Here is a 19,027-nt window from a genome sequence, read left to right on the forward strand (position 1 = left end):
CCGCATTCTGCATATAAAGCTAAAAATGAAATACTAAAAGAAATATATTTTATTTCAAGTGCTTCCTAAGAAAAAGGCATTTCCCCTCATTTTTCTTGTATTCTTTTTAACACTTTTTCAATGCAGGAATTGAATTATACTACAATCTTAAACATCCATTTAATTTTAAGCAGGGTATCGAAATAAGTGTTGAAGAAGGAACCACGTCAGCTAATGCCAAGACAATAACAACATCATTAGGTCCATTATCTACTTCTGAGCATAAAACATCTTCACAGGTGAGTTTATTTTATATAACAAAGCCTTCAAATTAACATAGTCTTCTGCTTGTAGGTATTGCTGTCATATTTTTCTTTTTGTTATTATTTAATTGCCATGGAATTGGATTTGTAAAAATCAGGCTTTAAACTAATTTCGATATATCAAGAAGAAAAAATTGGAATCTACAGCTTTTAAATTTTGGAAAATTTGGATTTAAGGGTGATGATTTGTCCACTTGAGAAACATGAGGGAAAACTGCTAGAGGCAATCCATTCACTACTCTCTCAGGGAGGTTTAGTCCCTAATCTTTGGTCTTTTTCTCTTTGGCCACAGATATTAAGAAAGTACAAAGATAGATAGGTTTAGTCCATTTTATCCGTAATTCATTCAATGCATGCTTTTGGTTTTTTGTAAGTGTACAAAAGAAAAATCATCGTTCATTATGTCTTGCTTTCCTAAAAGAACCAAAGTTTATGATACCATTAGGAGTCATCAAAATGGAGTCATCAAATTAATTAGAGAAAATAATGCTTTTGGGACAATAAATTAGTGTTATGATACCATTAGGAGTCATCAAAATGGAGTCAACAAATTAATTAGAGAAAATAATGCTTGAATTGATCATCAATTCAAATTTCCAGAAATGGAAGAAACCCACATTCGCTATTTCACAGTATTTCTTTAATTGTACTAAGTTTTAAGGGTCAACACCCTTACATATTGATAATGAGAATGTTATGTGTCCACACTATATGTGTGTAAGTTAGGAAGAGTGTCCACACTGAGGAAATTAATCTATTTAACCCTTATTCTAATCAAGCACAGTAAATTATATTAAAATAAATTAATATTGTTGAAATGAAATGATATAAATGACCTCAATTAGTAAGTTTTTTGAAAGTGTTGAGTTGGGTGCAATGTAGTCAGGATTAATATCCTACGTAGGATCAGTCGTCCGGTGAAGGAACGTAAAAACGAGGAACGTAAAACAGTTCGTAAGTAGGATCGGTAGGTTATTGATAGAGTTGAGAGATATAAACGGAATATACAAGAAAAAACAGAGGAACAAAAAAAAACAGAGAAAATAGAGGAAAAACAGAGGACACAGGGAAAACAGTGAAAAACACAGGAAACAGACGTCGAAGCACGGTTGAGGTGCCATGGCACGTAGAATCGTAAGATCCTACGAGCCAGCGCTCGATCCTGGCTACATTGGTTGGATGAATTAAATGTTTATAAGGTATTAACATTAAAAAATTATGAATGGATTATGTGTACATCCGGGAATTTCTTAAGCATCTAAATGGAGAGCTCCATTATGAAGGATGCGTAAGAAACTAATAAAAACCTATTAACTAAATAAGAAACATATGTGGACTAAAATTCTACTTTTAACAAATTTTAGATATATGCTGCAACTTATCATTTTTTTCATGATGTAGTGTTTGAAAGAAACAGAGGATCAAAGTATTCAAGGGGGTCCTACGTCCGAAACAAGGAATGAGCCATCTATACAATTAGTTTCTGATCTTGAAGGTTCTCAGGAAACAACTCAGACTAGTAATAATCAAGGTGAAGACTTGTTGGATCAATTTTCTTTTCTTATATGCTACCTCGTAACCCTTTTGATTTCGGATTTACATGTTCAGTTTCACTAAATGATGATGCTGTCATGAAAATAAGATCAAATAGAGAAGAACAGTTTCCTATGGATGATGATATAACAGTTTCCAAATCTAAACTGTCTCCCAGCATCGAATCTCCTATTGCATCTCAGTTTCCTTCAATTCCTTCTAAAGGTATTTTATAGTTTCATTTTATGTTATGCTCAAATAGCCATCAGTATTCTTTCTTATTCATTTCTATACTTTCAACTATCAACTATTTCAATAAAAACTCAGTTTCAATATTTACATATAATGATGCTAATCCATATAATATTTTGCTATAGATTTTGATTTGTATTTACATATGGAGAGTGTATATCGACAATTTCAAGCAAAGTGTAAAGGTCACGAAAATGGTAATGAAAATCCAAATGCACAAACCACTAAAGAATTTGCAGCTTGGGTTGAAGCTGAAGCAGCATCAAGGCACACGTTCACTTCTTTAAAGGTCAATACTACTCTATTTATTCATATATGTACTAGTTAATTGTTCGGAGTTTTCTAAGATAATTTTTTTACATCAAGTGCTTCTTACAAATATACTACAACTTATTTACATTTTCATGCTATGCAATTAGTTGGAAGGTTCATCGCCAGAAAACACAGCAGCAACAACATTGTCCACCATTTCAGGAACAAAGAATGAGCCCCCGATACAATTAGATGTTGCTCCTAAACAAAAGGCATTTCCCCTTTTTTGAATTTTTCTCAATGCAGGAATTGAATCATATACTACATTCTTAAACTTCCTTTTAATATTTAGCAGGGTATCAAGATAAGTTTTGAAGAAGGAACTACATCAACTTATGACAGAACAATAACATCATCAACTCATTCAGTAAGACTATCACCTACTTATAGCATGTAACAAGGATAATCACAATACATATTATGACCTGATATATTTTATTTGAATTTTATTTTTTAAGCTTTTTATTCACCAAAATTGAAAGTGAAAAGACATCAGTAAGGCTTAATGACACTAAAAATATTATTGATAAGAAATAAAGAAAACAAAATGATGGGACGCAGCACTAAATCAATTAAAATAAAACAAAATCTAAAGTTCGGGAGACCAAATCTATTACGAAAATAGTTATCCGTAGTGCTATTTATCAATGAATCTCACCAATACTCTTAAAGCCTGTGTTAAATAACATAGCAGCACAATTGTTTCCTTCCTTATATTGGAGATAATGATATAATTTTTTATTAATTTCAATTGCTAGGAAGTTGGTGATGGAAAAACATGCAAACCCTCTGTTTCAGTTGTCAATATAAATCCTCCAGCCACCAAATATGTTGATATTGGAGACTCTTCGGAAATTATTGGTGAGTTTTATTTTTATTCTTTACATTTTAAGGTTTCTCCTCGCACCTTGTTTTTAGTTTCTTAAATTATAATACTTCCATGAGAGTAATGAGATGAATATAAGTGATTAAATGATTTCTTGTAGCAATGGAAGACATTAACAAACTGATCGAGGAGGACCCGGTTCTTGCATTTGAGAAGCTTCTTACCGGAGGGCAAAGTTTTTCCATTAGAACATTACTTCAAGAATTAAAGACTTTGATGGACTCGTCATCAGACGTTGACCATCTTGTATCTAACCAAGAGTCCAAATTGAAATTTATTTCTCTTCTTCGTGTACTGAATCATCATCAAGGACTCTTACCTTCGAATGTGAAGGAGTTTGTTGAGAATGTGCAGAACTTCTTCAATGACTACATTGTCAAACACGCCGCTTCTCAACAGGTACTCAAGAAGCACAGCCAACTTCTTGATTTGAAAGCCAATCTCATGCAAAAGCTTTGGAGTGCAAAGAGTACACAAGCCCACATTGACGGTGAATCTTCCACTGCCAATTCCCAGATACATGAACTCTCTTTACAAATGGATAACCTTGAGAAACAACGAGATGATTTGAAGTCAGTAGTGAACAAATGTAATGTTCAGAAGGAGAAGTTGAAAGTTGAATGCACTGAATGGGCACGTGAAAGTAAAGAATTACTTTCTGCACTTGTGTCGACGGAGGTCGGTGTAGTAAAAGCTGAACTGGTGGGCAAGTTGGCAACAGAAGACTTTGCAAATTTCAAATCTTCGTTTCCTACATTTTAGGAAGAAACAAACACAGAAATAGGTTAGGCCATGATTATCGTTTTTGTTAATGTCATTTTGTTATGTATGCTTAGTGTTGCGCTCTTTTTCCCTTCACCTGGTTTTATCCTATTAGGTTTTACAGGTAAGGTTTTTAATGAGGCAGTTGTATCCTATTGTTATTCCGTTGTGTATTGATAATGATAGGCCTAGTCCCCAAAATTGTATCTTATTTTGAATGTTGATTTTAAAATATTATTGGAACGTTCCAGATGATACATGGTTGAATTGAGTGCCAAAATAGTTGTATGTCTTTTTAACCATATGATGCTTTTACACTCAATTTTTTGTTAAAGTAGAGAGATATATACCCGCGCAATGCACGGTGGGATTGTAAAATTGAAATAACTTTTGGGCAAAATCAATTTGAAAATAGTTTTGCTAAAATTAAAATATAGAGGTTAACAACCATTTAGTAAAGAAAATAACATGCCATCACCTAACCACTCTATCACAGAAACCAAGCCTCAAAGCTCTTTTATGTGACATTTAGTAACTAGTTAGCACATCAAAAAACCTTTCATAGAATGGATAGAATTCCCCTTCAAAAATATGACTGGAATTCTTTCTCAAAATTAAACCTCCTGGGTTGCAGGAAAAAAGATAAAGACATAGTTGTTGGGTTACTCAATTTATTCAAGAATGAAAACCAACACAACTTAATTTAAATCAGTGCAAGAATATGGAAACATGGTTACCACTTGGATATGGAAAAATGAAAGAAATATGTAAATGTGGCTATCATACGCCCTTAAAAAAGAGTCTTCCATACAATAAAAAATGTTCAATGATACAGTTAATATTATTTTACACATGGTTTTTTTTTACGCACACATGATTTTCGTCAGAAATCTATATACTTGATTGAATCAATTTTAATAATGTAGGCAACATTGAACAGAAGTGGCTATTATTATCTCAGTAGTGGAAGCTTCATTCAAGTTTTCAGATGAAATCTAGTTTGTAAACCGTAGTTAAAAGAAAGTTTAGAAGATATTATTTTGATTCATCGAGATGCAACTCTTTGTTATAAAGAAAGTTAAGGAGACTTATTCTTCTGATTCAATCACAGTCCAATGGGAATATATTATTACACGATCAAAATATGATATGAAGTGAAGCATTCCAATATTACACATAGTGTATTTAAATATAACTTATGTGGATTTGAATTAATTAAGTAGGATTCTAAAATTATAGATAATAATTCTTTCAAAAAAAAAATTATAGATAATACTAGCATATAAACTCTTTTTTTTTATTGTTTAGTTTTGCATTATTTCTTCACAAAAGTTGTTGTGCAAATTCTAGTGCTTAATGTTTAGATGATTTATTTTGTTAAGAATTCAATATGAATAATTCTAATAAAAAGGGAAACAACGATGGTAGAGCTGAGCATAGTTACATGGAAACTGATCTAACTGGTCGCTATGCCAAGGTAAGTACTTAATATTATTTTTTTTAGCAGAAATATTATGATATTGTTATAATTTTTTAAGAAGTTACATAGCCCACCAAAATTGGCATCGGAAAGAATTGAACACGAGGTTTTAAGAGGAGCACACTAAGGTCCCAAGCCAACCAGGCAACCCAAGTGGGTATAGTTATTATTATCATTATTTGATTTGTTTAGGTGATTGTTATTTAGTTTGAGGTTGCTTGTTGAAGGTAGTTAGTTGAGTGTTTCTATTTTCATTTGTTGTGCTGGGAATTGCGTCAGAATGGGAAACTATTTGTAAAATTATTGTGAGAGTTGTGATCAATGAAGTATTGATGCAAATACCAAACACCATAAATAACATGTAAACATCGATAATGATTTAACAAAATAAAAGTGATTGTCTATAACCATAAGTGACAGTGTCGTGCGGACACCAACATGTGTTGAACATTAAAACAAGAATACAATCTGAAGTGTTGGTGTTATATAGATAGTGAAATCAATCCTAGTTGGAAAAAATAGATGATTCTAAAATTATAGCTATTTTTCTATGCTTTATGGCTTGTTTGCATATGTTGGGGTTATGGTTTAACGTATCAATGTTCAAGGCAGGAATATCTGACGTTGACCTTTATAAGTAATCTGAATTCATGTTTTCTAATTTGTTGGTGTATAACGTTGCCTCTAAAGGTTAGGGACACTTTCATGATTGTTTATGTCTCAATTTTTAAAGCAAAGAAGAACAAAAAAATATAAGAAAAAAGTTAATTGTCGCTTTTCATGAAAGTTTTTAGATGATTTGAGGTAGTGGAAACGTGATAAGAATTGAGAACTCAAGCATGCATAGTACCACAAGCGATATGGTATTACGAAGAAACACATTATTAAATGAGACCTTGCTATCTATGAGGATGGTTGAAATGCATAGTATGATGGTTTTCATAACTGTATTTAGAATCATTCTTTTTCTAACCTTGTTACGTGTAACTCCCTGTTTTTCGCTAGGATTGTTTATTTATTTATTATATATGTGTTTAATTATTTGTTTGTGTGTTTGATTTGGAGTTAAGGTAGTCACTATTATCGTTTTTACCTATTTTCAATTAGAGAAGAAAGATCACACAGCAAAAGGATCATTATGACTATGACAAAATGCCAACACGACATCAAAACACTTACGGAAGCCAATAATTGAATGTCGTTTATAAGAAATAATAGAGAATGGGATGATGATGAGGAGCCAACCGTATCCCTTAAATTCCTTCAATCTGCTACCCGCGAAATGACGGACACATTTATGCTCTTTTTGTTGCGCTAAGGTTTGAAAATTATGAAGCTTTTTTTTTTTTTTTTGAGGAAGAAGGGTGTTTTTTTATGAAATTTTGAATTTGATTAAAACTAAAAATATAAATGTTTGTTGCTTTTTTTTTGTAATGGCCGGGGTTTAAACCCCGGACCTTGCATATATTATGCATTGTCCAAACCAACTGAGCTAAACTCACGAGGACAAATGTTTGTTGCTTTAAAATTATAGCAAATCAAACTAACCACGATTATTTATTTCAATGACACCAGCAATATAACAAAAAAATATAATCTTAATTCTTATTTTTTTTCGTAATAACACCAACAACAATCTTAATTATAGAAAAAATTGTTTAAGGATATAATTGGGATAATCAAAAGGTAAGTATAGATATACTCATATAGTTTTTTTACACGTTTTAAAGGATAAAGGAAAAAAATTTGGACATATATAAACTCATATCGTGTTTGTTACAATTTTATTTTAATATTTCAACTTTCTTTTATCTATTAGTTATATGTTCTCTTTGTAAAGTTAAATAAAATTTTGAAAAGATAAAAAGTCAGTCCAAAAGAGGCAAAACATTAATCTAGAGGAAAATTTGTTTAAGGGTATAACTGAAATTATAAAAAGGTCAGCTCAAAATCTCAAGCTCCTTCATATATAAAATTGATAATATTATTCTTATTATAGTGAGATATTTCATATTTTAATGAGATTTAATTTTTTTAATTAAAATTTAAAATAATATTATTACATGATATAATAGTAAAAAAAGATAGTTTAAATCAAGGATAAAAATAGGCGAGGAATTCTAATATAGTCACAAGACTAAATGCATAGTGTTTGGTCACACATACATAATGAAGTATTTTTTTAATAATAAAGAAAAAATTGATAGAAAAATGATTGAATATTTTAACAATAATATTTTTTATGTGTGTGTCCAAACACTATTTATTTGGTCTTGTGACCATGGAAGAATACCTCAAAATAGTTACCGAAAATGTCAACTTAAAAAGCTATTTTCTTTATACATAGTATAAAAGATTTTCATCATCTTATAACGACACGATCAATTCACACCGTAATAACCACAATGTGTAAGGTTGCATGAATAGCCGTCGAAATCAAGACAACCTTAACACAATCATGAAGTTATTTAAAACCTTGGTGACGACCATCTAAACTCAATTTATATTCGTTCCCCTTTTGAGAAGAATACGATAGAGGAATTCCCAGACCATATTGTTCGCCAAACGTATTTGGATTCTTTTCTTCTCAATTGATTAAGTTTCTTTTCAAAAAATAAAAAATAGATACTTAACTTGGCTATCATCACCGAACTAATGTACTTGACGTTTGGTTATAAAGTTCTAAGGAGGTTGCTTATAGTACTCCTATTTTACTTTATTCCATCCCTTCTTCTTTTATAATTATTTGGAGTATAAATTTGTCGGTACAAGACATATATGATCAGTTGTAAGAAATCAAAAAAGAAATAAAAAAGTTAAGCTGCTTTTGTTTGCTGCAGAACTTGATTGGAAGATTGTTCATACGACTTGAGCATGCGTAAAAGGTGCTGGAATTAAGGTAAATAACAATTTCCTCATGGACAAATTTATGTTTTATTTTAATTATAATTCATGTAGTAATAACAATTACCTCATAACCTAGAATCAATAACACTTGTATAGTTTCTGCTGCTTTTGTTTGGTGAATATTGACTTATTGTTCTCTTGATACTAGCTACTGCAGATTGAAGAAAGAGCAGGAAGATTGTTCATACTAGATAATTGAACATGCGCTGAAATTGCCGGAATTAAGGTAACAAACAATCATATGCTTGTCTTTTTCTTTTATAAGTAGTTACCTCAAATATAGAATAATTATTTCCTGTTGAAGCTTTTTCTACCATTTGTTGTTCACTGGATGATTTTATTGTTTAAATTACAAGGGATTAGATTGCTTATGAGTATTACTAGGGTTTGTAATGGTAGGAATCTTGAGAGTCTACAGAAAAGAGAAAATGTTCAAACTAAAAATAAATTTTGTATTGATATGCGAAAGTTCATTACATCAAATGATATTTAAATTTTGTATTGATATGCGAAAGTTCATTACATCAAATGATAGAATGAGAATGACTTGTCCCATTAGTTTAACTCAGTTGGCAGGACAATGCATAATATATGCAAGGGTTGGAGTTCGAACCTCACTTCTCCAAAATTAAAATGTCTAAGCTCTAGTCATTAGGATTGCCTTCATTTATAAACATATGTTCAGACCATCATTTGTTCGATGTGGAGTTCAGAGACTCTGATACAATCTTAGAAATTGAGCCTAACACAACCCCACAAATCCGGCTTATAAGGTGAGGTTTTCCCCCCACTTATAAACATATGTTCAAGCCATCTTTTATCCGATATAAGACTTTTAACAAGTCCCAGTAAGTTGGGATCAACAACACAAATGATATCAGCAACCAAATGTCAATGTAATCAATAATTAACTATCGTGGACATAAGGCAAAAAATTAACCATTAAACACTTAACAGAAACACAAATGCAGAGGCAGAGGCTAAAACAAAGTTTAAAAATTAATAATTCATGGAAGATACTTATATCAATGCTTAACCATCCTAAATCAAAAACGATGCAATAATCCGAAGTATTCAAAATTGTCTTGACTCATCATCATATTATCCAAAAACATAGTTCCTCTCAAATCCTTATTTCTGGAAATCTTATGAACCTTTTTTACATTTAAAAAGAATTAGAAGCATTCATCAATAGGAGAATTTTATCTATGAGCACATGAAGCTGGTTATAGCAAACAACTTCTCTTGCAAGAAAATTTCATGTTGTGGACCTTTGAACAAAAGAAAAATGCGCACATCACTCCAAGTTTTTTTTAAAAAATTAAAAATTTAGACTGAACTAGGGGAAAAAAAACTGAGCCGAAATTCAACAAGAAACAAAACGAATCAAATCGAGAAAGATATTGCAATGAAAATGAAATAAAAAACTAATCATCGACAGAAACACATAAAATCAACATGAAATCAGCTCCAAAACATCAAACTCATTCATTCATCCAAGTAACTCCTGCCTAGTGTAACTATTTTATAACTTACTTTTAATATCTCTAATAACCCCATCAAGTTGGAGTATGTTCGTAACACTTCCAACTTGAGAGGAATAACACAAATGATATCAACAATCAAAGAAATACAATCAAAATGTCAATGTAGGTGATGGAAAATTTGTCAATTGTACTAAATCGTTCAAGTAATAATGATGATAAATAAGATCGTCAACACAAAGATTGATATTAATTGAATAACTCAGCAATTATGTTCTACTTAGGTAGAAAAAAGGGGGTGGGGGTTCTCAAATTTAAAGTAAATTAAGGAGGGTGTATTGGATTGGGATTTCGAAGGATTTTAAAAGACTTGTTGGTTATAGAAAAATCTTGAGGTATTCAATCAAGATTTTAAAAGATTAATTCCGGTGGTATTCAATTAGGATTTTAATGATTTTTTAAAAAGTCCAACAAATTGATAGATTTCAAAGGATTACTTGGTAAAATGGATTTTGTGAGACTTTTTAGTTGAAAATTTTAAAACTAGCAATCTCATACAAAGACATGAGATTTCTTGAGACTCTTTTTTTACTCCCATTATATGTTCTTTGTTGTTTCTCCCATATTTCACTTGTCAACATGTGTTAATGTTGATATCCTCCTTTCATTTTTTTTTTTTTGTTTTTCATTTCTTTTTTCCAGATTTTAATTTTGTGGTTCTCATCGTTTTTATTCGAAGTGGTTTCGTTGATCACATTATTTCTTTTTCTTTTTACCCAAGATCACGTTTACCAAATGTTTATTTTTTTTTCTCCTGTGCATATATGTTTATTCTATATTATCAATACTTTTTTTTCCGTCCAATTTGCTGTTTTCTTTTGGTATGATCAGCTTCTTTTTCTTTTGTCGGATTTGGTTACTTTTTACAACAATCCATTCTTTTACAATCCATTTTTTTCTTTTCACGATTTGTTGTTATTTTTTCTTTTGACAATTTTTTTCATTTATTTTACTTGCTTATATTGATTAATTAGGGAGAGAGCATCAGTATTTTTTTAACAAGTAGGGAGCATCAGTATTGTCCTTTTGAAATAGTTCCCTATATATTAGTGATCAAATTGGAGATTTACAACAAGAAAATAACAAAGAAAAGGGAAAGACAAAGATAGCTTGAACCATGAATGAAACTATAGAATTGTTGGTTGTCGCACATCTCGATGCTATATATATAGGGGGTTACATGATGTCAATGAGTCATTTGAAATCCTAAAAGTCTGAGTTATAAATCCATTGAAGTCCCTTGAAATCTTAAAGGCCTGTGTTATAAATCTAATAAAATCCTCTGGTATAAATCTTGAGTGTAAAAAGTCCTTTCAAAAGACTTTTAAAATTCATTATAGTGTGTTTGAATGAGGTAATGTAATGGTTTGAGAGAATTCAAATACTTTGAGGTGAATTCTATTGTTTTGGATAATAATTTGAAGAATTTTCAAAATGATGGAAATTTATGAAATATTTTATTCAATTTAAATTTAGACAATTTCAAATAACACCTAAAAACTAAGAATTTCAAATTTCTTTTTTGTTATAATTTTCAAATTTTGCATTTTGGTCCTCAAATTTTCCAAAATTTTCAAATTTACCCCAATAAATTTCCTAAAAATTACAAATTGACTCCTGAAATTTTCAAAAATCATAATTTGACCTCACAAAATTTTTGAAATTATAGGTCACAAATAAACAATTCGATATGTCTAAAACAATTAACTAGGGTTAGCAGTGATTTATCTCTTAGGTTCAATTCAATAGTGATCAAGCAATGAAAAGCATCATCAAACACAAAAACTATTGAATAAACATAAGTTTCAAATTGCATAAACTAGAACTCAATTACAGGTTCAAATAGCATCATCATCCAATCATAATCTAAGAAGAGTAGCTACTCATGTTCAGAGAATTAAACAACTTAAAAAGAAAATAAACCAAAAAGAATGTCGGCATTGCTCCTGAATTGAACACTTACCAGAAACACAAATGTTTAACCACCTAACAGACGCCAGGAGCTAAAACAAAGTTTAACGCTTAATCATTCATGGAAGATACTTATATTAAAATTTAACTATCATAAACAAAAAAATAATCCAATAAAAAAGTATTCAAAACTGTCTTTAATGGGAATCTTTCACCAACGAATTGTGAGGACCATCTTGACTCATCATAATATCCGAAAACACTGGTCCTCTTAACTTCGTACAGCTGGAAATCTTATAAATCATCTTTTCTTTTAAAGAGAATAAGCATCTTTCATCAATATGAAAATTTCGTTGATGTTCACATTGAAGCAGTCCAACCCAAACAGCTTCTCTTGCAAGAGAATTTCATGTTGTGGGCCTAAATTGGAATTAACAGTGGATTGATACTGACTTAAGTTACAAGAACCTCAATATTTTAGAAAGCTGCTACATTGATTAGATAAAAGAGTTTGATATCCACTATGAAACATTGATTACATAATAAGTTGCCACTATGCAACATGGCAAAACTATATTATGCCAAACTCCAACAATTTTGTAATTGTCATTGCCCCTGCAGTTTTTGTTTGTTCCAGAACATGAATTGAAGTAAATATTACTCCTAATTCTCAGAAAGTATGTGCTGACAACAGTATATGATTTTTTCTTCTTTTATTTTCTCAGATTTTCTATCGGTGTATGATTTCCGTTTTTCGGTCTTCACTCCACTTTTCTACATGATCATTGTTTCATAAATTGTTTATCATAATCAAAGATAAATTAGGTATTTAGAGATCGGCTTAAAGGATATTAAACTTTAGTTTTGGATGGACTCCCTGTTTGAACTTTCTCAAATATTTGTTTGAACAATCGAAAAACATTTCTTTGATGAAAAATGTGTCATAAAGTATCATTTTTCAAATTAACAGACTCTGAATGAAGAAAATCTTCCTACACAAAAAGAACATGAATGATATGCTATGAGAATGAGATTCATTATCAACCATTGTATTTTTCAACACACACACACACACACAAACATATGTCTAACTATGATGTATTGAAATTTATTTAGATGGCGAGTTTTCTGACTGATTTGGCGAAGACCTATGTGGAGAAATTGATAAATGGGGCGATCGCAGAGTCAAGTTATATATGTTGCTTCACGTGCATTGCTAATGATTTTGAAGAAGAAAAAGCAAGATTGGAAATAGAAAGGACAACTGTTAAGCAACTTGTTGATGTGGCAACCAATAGAGGAGAAATTATTCGAGCTAATGCTCTTTCTTGGAAAAAAGAAGCTGATGAGCTCATTCAAGAAGACACCAAAACAAAACAAAAATGTCTTTTTGGATTTTGTCCCCACATCATATGGCGATATAAAAGGGGAAAGGAACTGACAAAGAAGAAGGAGGAAATTAAAAGATTGATTGAAACTGGAAAGCAACTTTCAATTGGACTCCCTGGTAGTCTTCCAGGTGTTGAACGTTATTCATCCAGAGACTATATTTCTTTTGAAAGTAGAAAATCCAAATACAAAGAGCTCTTTGATGCTCTGAAAGATGACAACAATGTTATAACCGGGTTGCAAGGGATGGGAGGCACAGGAAAAACTACAATGGCCAAAGAAGTTGGTAAGGAACTTAAGCAATCCAAACAATTTACTTATGTCATCGATACGACAGTGTCATTATCTCCTGATATCAGAAAGATTCAAGATGATATTGCTGGACCCTTGGGATTGAAATTTGAGGAGTGTAGTGAATCAGACCGACCCAAAAAACTATGGAGCAGATTAACCAATGATGGTAAGATTGATCAGAACGAGGAAAAGGATGGTAAGATTGATCAGAACGAGGAAAAGAAGATTCTTCTAATATTGGATGATGTGTGGGATGTTATCGATTTTGACAAAATAGGGATTCCTGACAATCACAAAGACTGTAGAATTCTTGTAACCACGCGCGATCTCTCTGTCTGCAACAGATTAGGATGCAATAAGACAATCCGACTGGAGGTCTTATCTGATGAAGAAGCATGGACCATGTTCCAAAGGCATGCTGGTCTAAGTGAAATTTCAACTAAAAGTTTGCTCGACAAGGGCCGTAAAATTGCAAATGAATGCAGAGGGTTACCAATTGCAATTGCTGTTATTGCTAGTAGTTTGAAGGGCATACAACATCTGGAAGAGTGGGATGGGGCCTTAAAATCCTTGCAGAAACCCATGCACGGTGTTGATGATGAACTTGTTAAAATTTATACACGCTTGCAAGTTAGCTATGATAATATGAAGAATGAGAAGGCCAGGAGACTATTGCTCTTGTTTTCTGTATTTCGAGAAGATGAAAAAATTCCTACCGAAAGGTTAACCAGACTTGGCATCGGAGGAGGCCTTTTTGGGGAAGATTATGTCAGCTACGAAGATGCTCGAACTCAAGTTATTATATCCAAAAATAAACTCCTAGATTCTTGTTTGTTGTTGGAGGCCGATCAAAGCAGAGTGAAAATGCATGACTTGGTTCGTGATGCAGCCCAATGGATAGCGAACAAAAAGATTCAAACAGTGAAGTTGTATGATAAAAAACAAAAGGCAATGGTTGAAAGGGAGGCAAATATTAAATATTTGCTATGTGAAGGAAAGCTTAAGGATGTGTTTTCCTTTAAGCTTGATGGTTCCAAGCTTGAGATTCTAATTGTCAATGTGCATAAGGATGAAGATTGTCACAATGTGAAAATCGAAGTCCTGAACTCATTTTTTGAAAATATTCTGGACCTTAGAGTTTTTTATTTAATATATGATCATTATCCTGAACTAGCTCTATCATTACCTCATTCAATTCAGTCATTGAAGAATATTCGATCTCTTCTCTTTACATGTGTCAATTTGGGTGACATCTCTATTTTGGGAAACCTGCAAAGCCTTGAGACTCTTGATTTGGATGATTGTAAAATTGATGAATTGCCTCATGGAATCACAAAACTAGAGAAACTGAAATTATTGAACTTGAATCGTTGTGGAATTGCAAGGAATAATCCTTTTGAAGTGATTGAAGGATGCTCATCACTTGAAGAGTTGTATTTCACAGGTAGCTTTAATGATTTTTGCAAAGAAATAACTTTCCCTAAATTACAAAGGTTTAATATTGATGAATCTTCGAGATCAGTGGACGAATCATCATCAAAGCGTGTGTCTGTTCCATTCACAGATCAGTTTTTCCTATCTGAAACAACACTCAAGTATTGTATGCAAGAAGCAGAGGTTCTTGAACTAGGAAGAATCGAGGGGGGGTGGAGAAACATCATACCTGAGATTGTTCCTCTGGATCATGGTATGAATGATCTAGTTGAGCTTTCTCTGTATTGGACTTCACAGTTACGGTGCCTCATTGACACTAAGCATACCCAAGTATCAAAAGTGTTCTCCAAGTTGGTGGTACTAAAGCTGAAAGGAATGGATAATTTGGAAGAATTGTTCAATGGTCCTCTTTCCTTTGACTCTCTAAGCAGTTTAGAGGAGCTGTACATCAGGGATTGTAAACATTTGAAAAGCTTATTTAAGTGCAACCTAAACCTATTCAATCTAAAGAGTGTGTCATTGGAAGGATGCCCGATGTTGATCTCCCTATTTCAAATAATTGATGATGGCAGGAGTTGTGACTCAATGTTTCAGAAACTGGAAGTTCTTATTATTAAGAAATGTCCAGAACTTCAAATAATACTTCCGTTTCAATCTTCTCATGATCTTCCAGTACTGGAATCCATCACAGTTGAAAGTTGTGATAAGCTGAAATACATATTTGGCCAAGATGTCCAGCTTGGTTCCCTCAAAAAAATGGAGATTGGTGGCATACCGAATTTCATCGACATTTTTCCAGAATGTAATCGTACAATGTCTTTGTCCATCAAGAAGCCATCTTCCATTTCTGGAGATGCTTCCGAGCCAGAAGAACAATCAGAACCAATCAAATGCAATATATATTGTTGTTGTAAAGAATATGGGCACAGATTGAGGAGTACCACAAGGACTAAAACCCCATTGGTTTCTAAGGATCAACCGCAGGACAATTTAATGGTAACCCTCTTACCTTCTATTTCTTCTGTGATGTTATTTTTTTTAATTTTAGTTCATTATTCTATTGTGAGTGAAAATTGTGACTTTCTCTTATTTATTAATAATATAGTATTATATGTGCATAGGAGTTTTTTGTGGTTGTAAACAACTAAACTTTTTTTACTATTTAAACTTTTATTGTTATGTTATTATAATGACATAGCCTCTCATGTTATATTGTATAGCAAAACTCATGATTTTATTGACATAGCCGTTCTTTACTTTTTTTAAAAATAGACGTATTCTTGTACCGATACTCGTATCGTACTGGGTAGTGCACCCGTACCTATGCAACATAGCTATTGATACAATTTATTATTTGAAAAAAAAAATATTTTTAAATTCATTTTACTAGACATCCTATATATGCTTGAAGATTACTATTGATGTACATTTTTTATTTGGGTAGAAATAAGAGATTGTTTAACTTCTATTTTTATTTGGATTGGGTGACATGATTGCAGAAATCAAATCCTATGCTTGACCGTGCTCAATGCCTTTTAAGACCATCAGATATCTTGTGCAAAATTAAAAAGATTACACTGAAGAATATTTCGAAGATGAAATCAGTATTTATCCTATCTATTGCTCCAATAATGTTATTGGAAACTTTGAAAATTATTAAGTGTGATGAATTGAAGCACATTATAATAGACACGGGAGATCATGACAACACTGGTGGCAATAACTGGGGCACTGTCTTCCCAAATTTAAGAAAGGTCACAGTTGAAGATTGTGAGAAATTGGAATACATAATTGGACAATACACTGATGATCATCAAAACCACACTCAGATTCATCTTCATCTTCCAGTATTGGAGACCTTCGTTCTTCGCAATCTGCCAAGTTTAGTCAGCATGTGTCCCAAACAATATCACACAACATTTCCACCTTTGAAAGAACTTGAACTCAATAACTGCGGGAACGGTAAAATCATCAAGGTATCCCTATTTTGTATATCTTTGTTATTTATGAATCTAAACTTGATGATTTTAAGTCATCATATATTTTTAAATGGTTTTTTTTTTATAAAAAGTTCTTCCACACAAGTTTCTCTATTTTTGTTACTTTTTATCATGTTAAAAACATTTAAAAAATTAAAATTCAAAAGATGATTAAAAATGTTTGGTTTCATCATAAACTGTTTGTAGGATAATTTTGTAAGAATTGAAAAATGCGGTTTTTTTATGATGGGGACAAAAAACAAAACAATAATTTTATGTTAGCTAAAAACATGTTTAATTTAATTTTTTTAAACAAGTACATTTTTTAGGGTGTCTCTAATATGAACCTCTTAAATTTGGTTCAAAGGTGGCTTACCATATTTAGTAAACAATGACATTTATACCGATAAAATATGAAGAGGTTCATATATTCCTCTGATGTTGGACGGAAGATGGTGTGAGGAATAGAGTGAAAGAAGTCTTCTAAATATGAATAATTTTTAGGTGTGAAAACTAAGTATTTTTTTTTTGAGGGAAAAAACTAAGTATTATATTACAAGAATTGAATGATGTACAACCACTAATGTGTTTATATAGTAAATTTTAAACTTACTATACTTCAATGAAATGACAAGGAAGAAAATAAAAGCTAACAATAGTTATCTATAAAAGTTGAGCTCTATGAAGTTTTAAGAATTCAAATTTATTCATAATTGACACTAAACTAAATAGATTATCAATATTTTTTTTAATATCATCTCTCTTTGAATCAAACAAAATTGTTTGACGTAGTCAAATAATATATTAATGGGCTAGCTACATATAAAAACTATGTTAATTATTCAAGATTTTTTTCTTTTGGGGGTAACCAATGATACCAATTGTTATGAAGCCCTTCGTCCTAGTCTACATCTTATACGAAAATGTGAATGTGGGGGTTGATTCAATTGAGGAACATATGAAAGAAGAGGATAGGATTTTTTTTTAACGAATGGAGGAAGGATAGCAGATTGAAAAACAAAAGGGTTGGAGTATTGAAAATTAAATAACAATATTAATTAAATTAAATAATGTAGTACTTTCTTTTGGTTACATTATAATGTAATAATTTAATCCATAGCCTTTTATCATCTCTATTGTACTTACAGGACTTTGTTATTCTTATTTTATTGAATGTGTTTATTTACCATTCATTTATTGCAGGAATTGACTGGGAATGTGGATCATTTTCTCGCTTTGAAGAGACTCATGGTAGAGAATAACTCCAAAGTAGAAAGTATCATTTGTCTGAATGAAATAAATGAACAGCAAATGAACTTGGCTTTGAACCACATTGATTTGGATGTTCTGCCTATGATGACATGCCTTTTTGTGGGTCCCAAAAATTCATTTTTCCTCCAAAACCTTACAATATTAAAAATCAAGGGATGTGAAAAATTGAAAATTGTTTTCTCCACTTCTATAATAAGGTGTCTACCAGAGCTGTATGTTCTGAGAATTGAAAAATGCAAAGAGTTGAAGCATATCATTGAAGATGATCTCGAGAATAAAAAACCCTCAAATGTTATGTCTACAACAAAGACATGCTTTCCAAAGCTAAAAAGACTTGCTGTAGTAAAGTGCAACAAGTTGAAATATGTCTTTCCAATCTCCATATGTAAAGAGCTTCCTAAGTTAGGGGCTCTAATGATAAGAAAAGCAGATGAGCTAGAGGAAATATTTGGAAGTGAAGGTGATGATCACAAAGTGGAGATTCCAAATCTAAAACTTGTGATATTTGAAAATCTACCAAGCCTCAGCCATGACCAGGGAATTCAATTTCAAGCTGTAAAATATCGTTTCATACAGAATTGTCAAAAACTATCTCTGGCTTCAGCATCAACACCAGACTTCGAAAATGACTTCGGAAATGATATTTCTATTTCAGATTTTGGCTATGGTACAGACTCTATCCAATATATTTTTAAAAACTATTACATGTTGGCCGTAAATAATTACATATCATGCATTAGTATTGTTAAAGGATAAAAACAATTGAATCT

At 31.6% G+C, this 19,027-nt stretch overlaps 2 protein-coding genes across 8 annotated transcripts in view; both read left to right on the plus strand.

Moving 5' to 3' along the window:
- The window catches only part of LOC146939350 (uncharacterized), a 125,484-nt gene that overhangs the window by 101,741 nt on the left and 4,716 nt on the right, over nt 1-19,027 (plus strand). For 2 of the 7 annotated variants that reach the window (XM_085757430.1, XM_085757436.1), the window contains 8 exons: nt 174-278; nt 1,704-1,833; nt 1,911-2,060; nt 2,213-2,376; nt 2,507-2,611; nt 2,695-2,766; nt 3,158-3,260; nt 3,386-4,327. In XM_085757430.1, coding sequence (XP_085613556.1) covers nt 174-278; nt 1,704-1,833; nt 1,911-2,060; nt 2,213-2,376; nt 2,507-2,611; nt 2,695-2,766; nt 3,158-3,260; nt 3,386-4,047 — 1,491 coding nt within the window. In that variant the 3' untranslated portion in view covers nt 4,048-4,327. Of the gene's footprint in view, nt 1-173; nt 279-1,703; nt 1,834-1,910; nt 2,061-2,212; nt 2,377-2,506; nt 2,612-2,694; nt 2,767-3,157; nt 3,261-3,385; nt 4,328-19,027 lie in introns of those variants that run through there. The other 5 variants (XM_085757434.1, XM_085757435.1, XM_085757432.1 and 2 more) reach the window with 3 other exon arrangements.
- On the plus strand, nt 8,023-19,013 carry LOC146939352 (disease resistance protein At4g27190-like). Its single transcript, XM_085757381.1, has 5 exons — nt 8,023-8,426; nt 8,583-8,660; nt 13,006-16,002; nt 16,506-16,982; nt 18,189-19,013. Exons 3-5 carry the CDS (start codon nt 13,006-13,008, stop codon nt 19,011-19,013), a joined length of 4,299 nt encoding a protein of 1,432 aa, XP_085613507.1. The 5' UTR covers nt 8,023-8,426; nt 8,583-8,660.

Source organism: Medicago sativa, chromosome 3 (assembly GCF_051527215.1).
Source record: "Medicago sativa cultivar Bolivia chromosome 3, Bolivia_mono, whole genome shotgun sequence".
Taxonomy (NCBI): domain Eukaryota; kingdom Viridiplantae; phylum Streptophyta; class Magnoliopsida; order Fabales; family Fabaceae; genus Medicago; species Medicago sativa.

What these genes read in the sequence shown, in the direction of transcription:
- LOC146939352 (XM_085757381.1), top strand. Translation starts at nt 13,006, where the DNA reads ATGGCGAGTTTTCTGACTGATTTGGCGAAGACCTATGTGGAGAAATTG. An exon ending in AACCGCAGGACAATTTAATG is followed by an intron (nt 16,003 to 16,505) that starts GTAACCCTCTTA and finishes ACATGATTGCAG; the next exon opens with AAATCAAATCCTATGCTTGA. An exon ending in GGAACGGTAAAATCATCAAG is followed by an intron (nt 16,983 to 18,188) that starts GTATCCCTATTT and finishes CATTTATTGCAG; the next exon opens with GAATTGACTGGGAATGTGGA.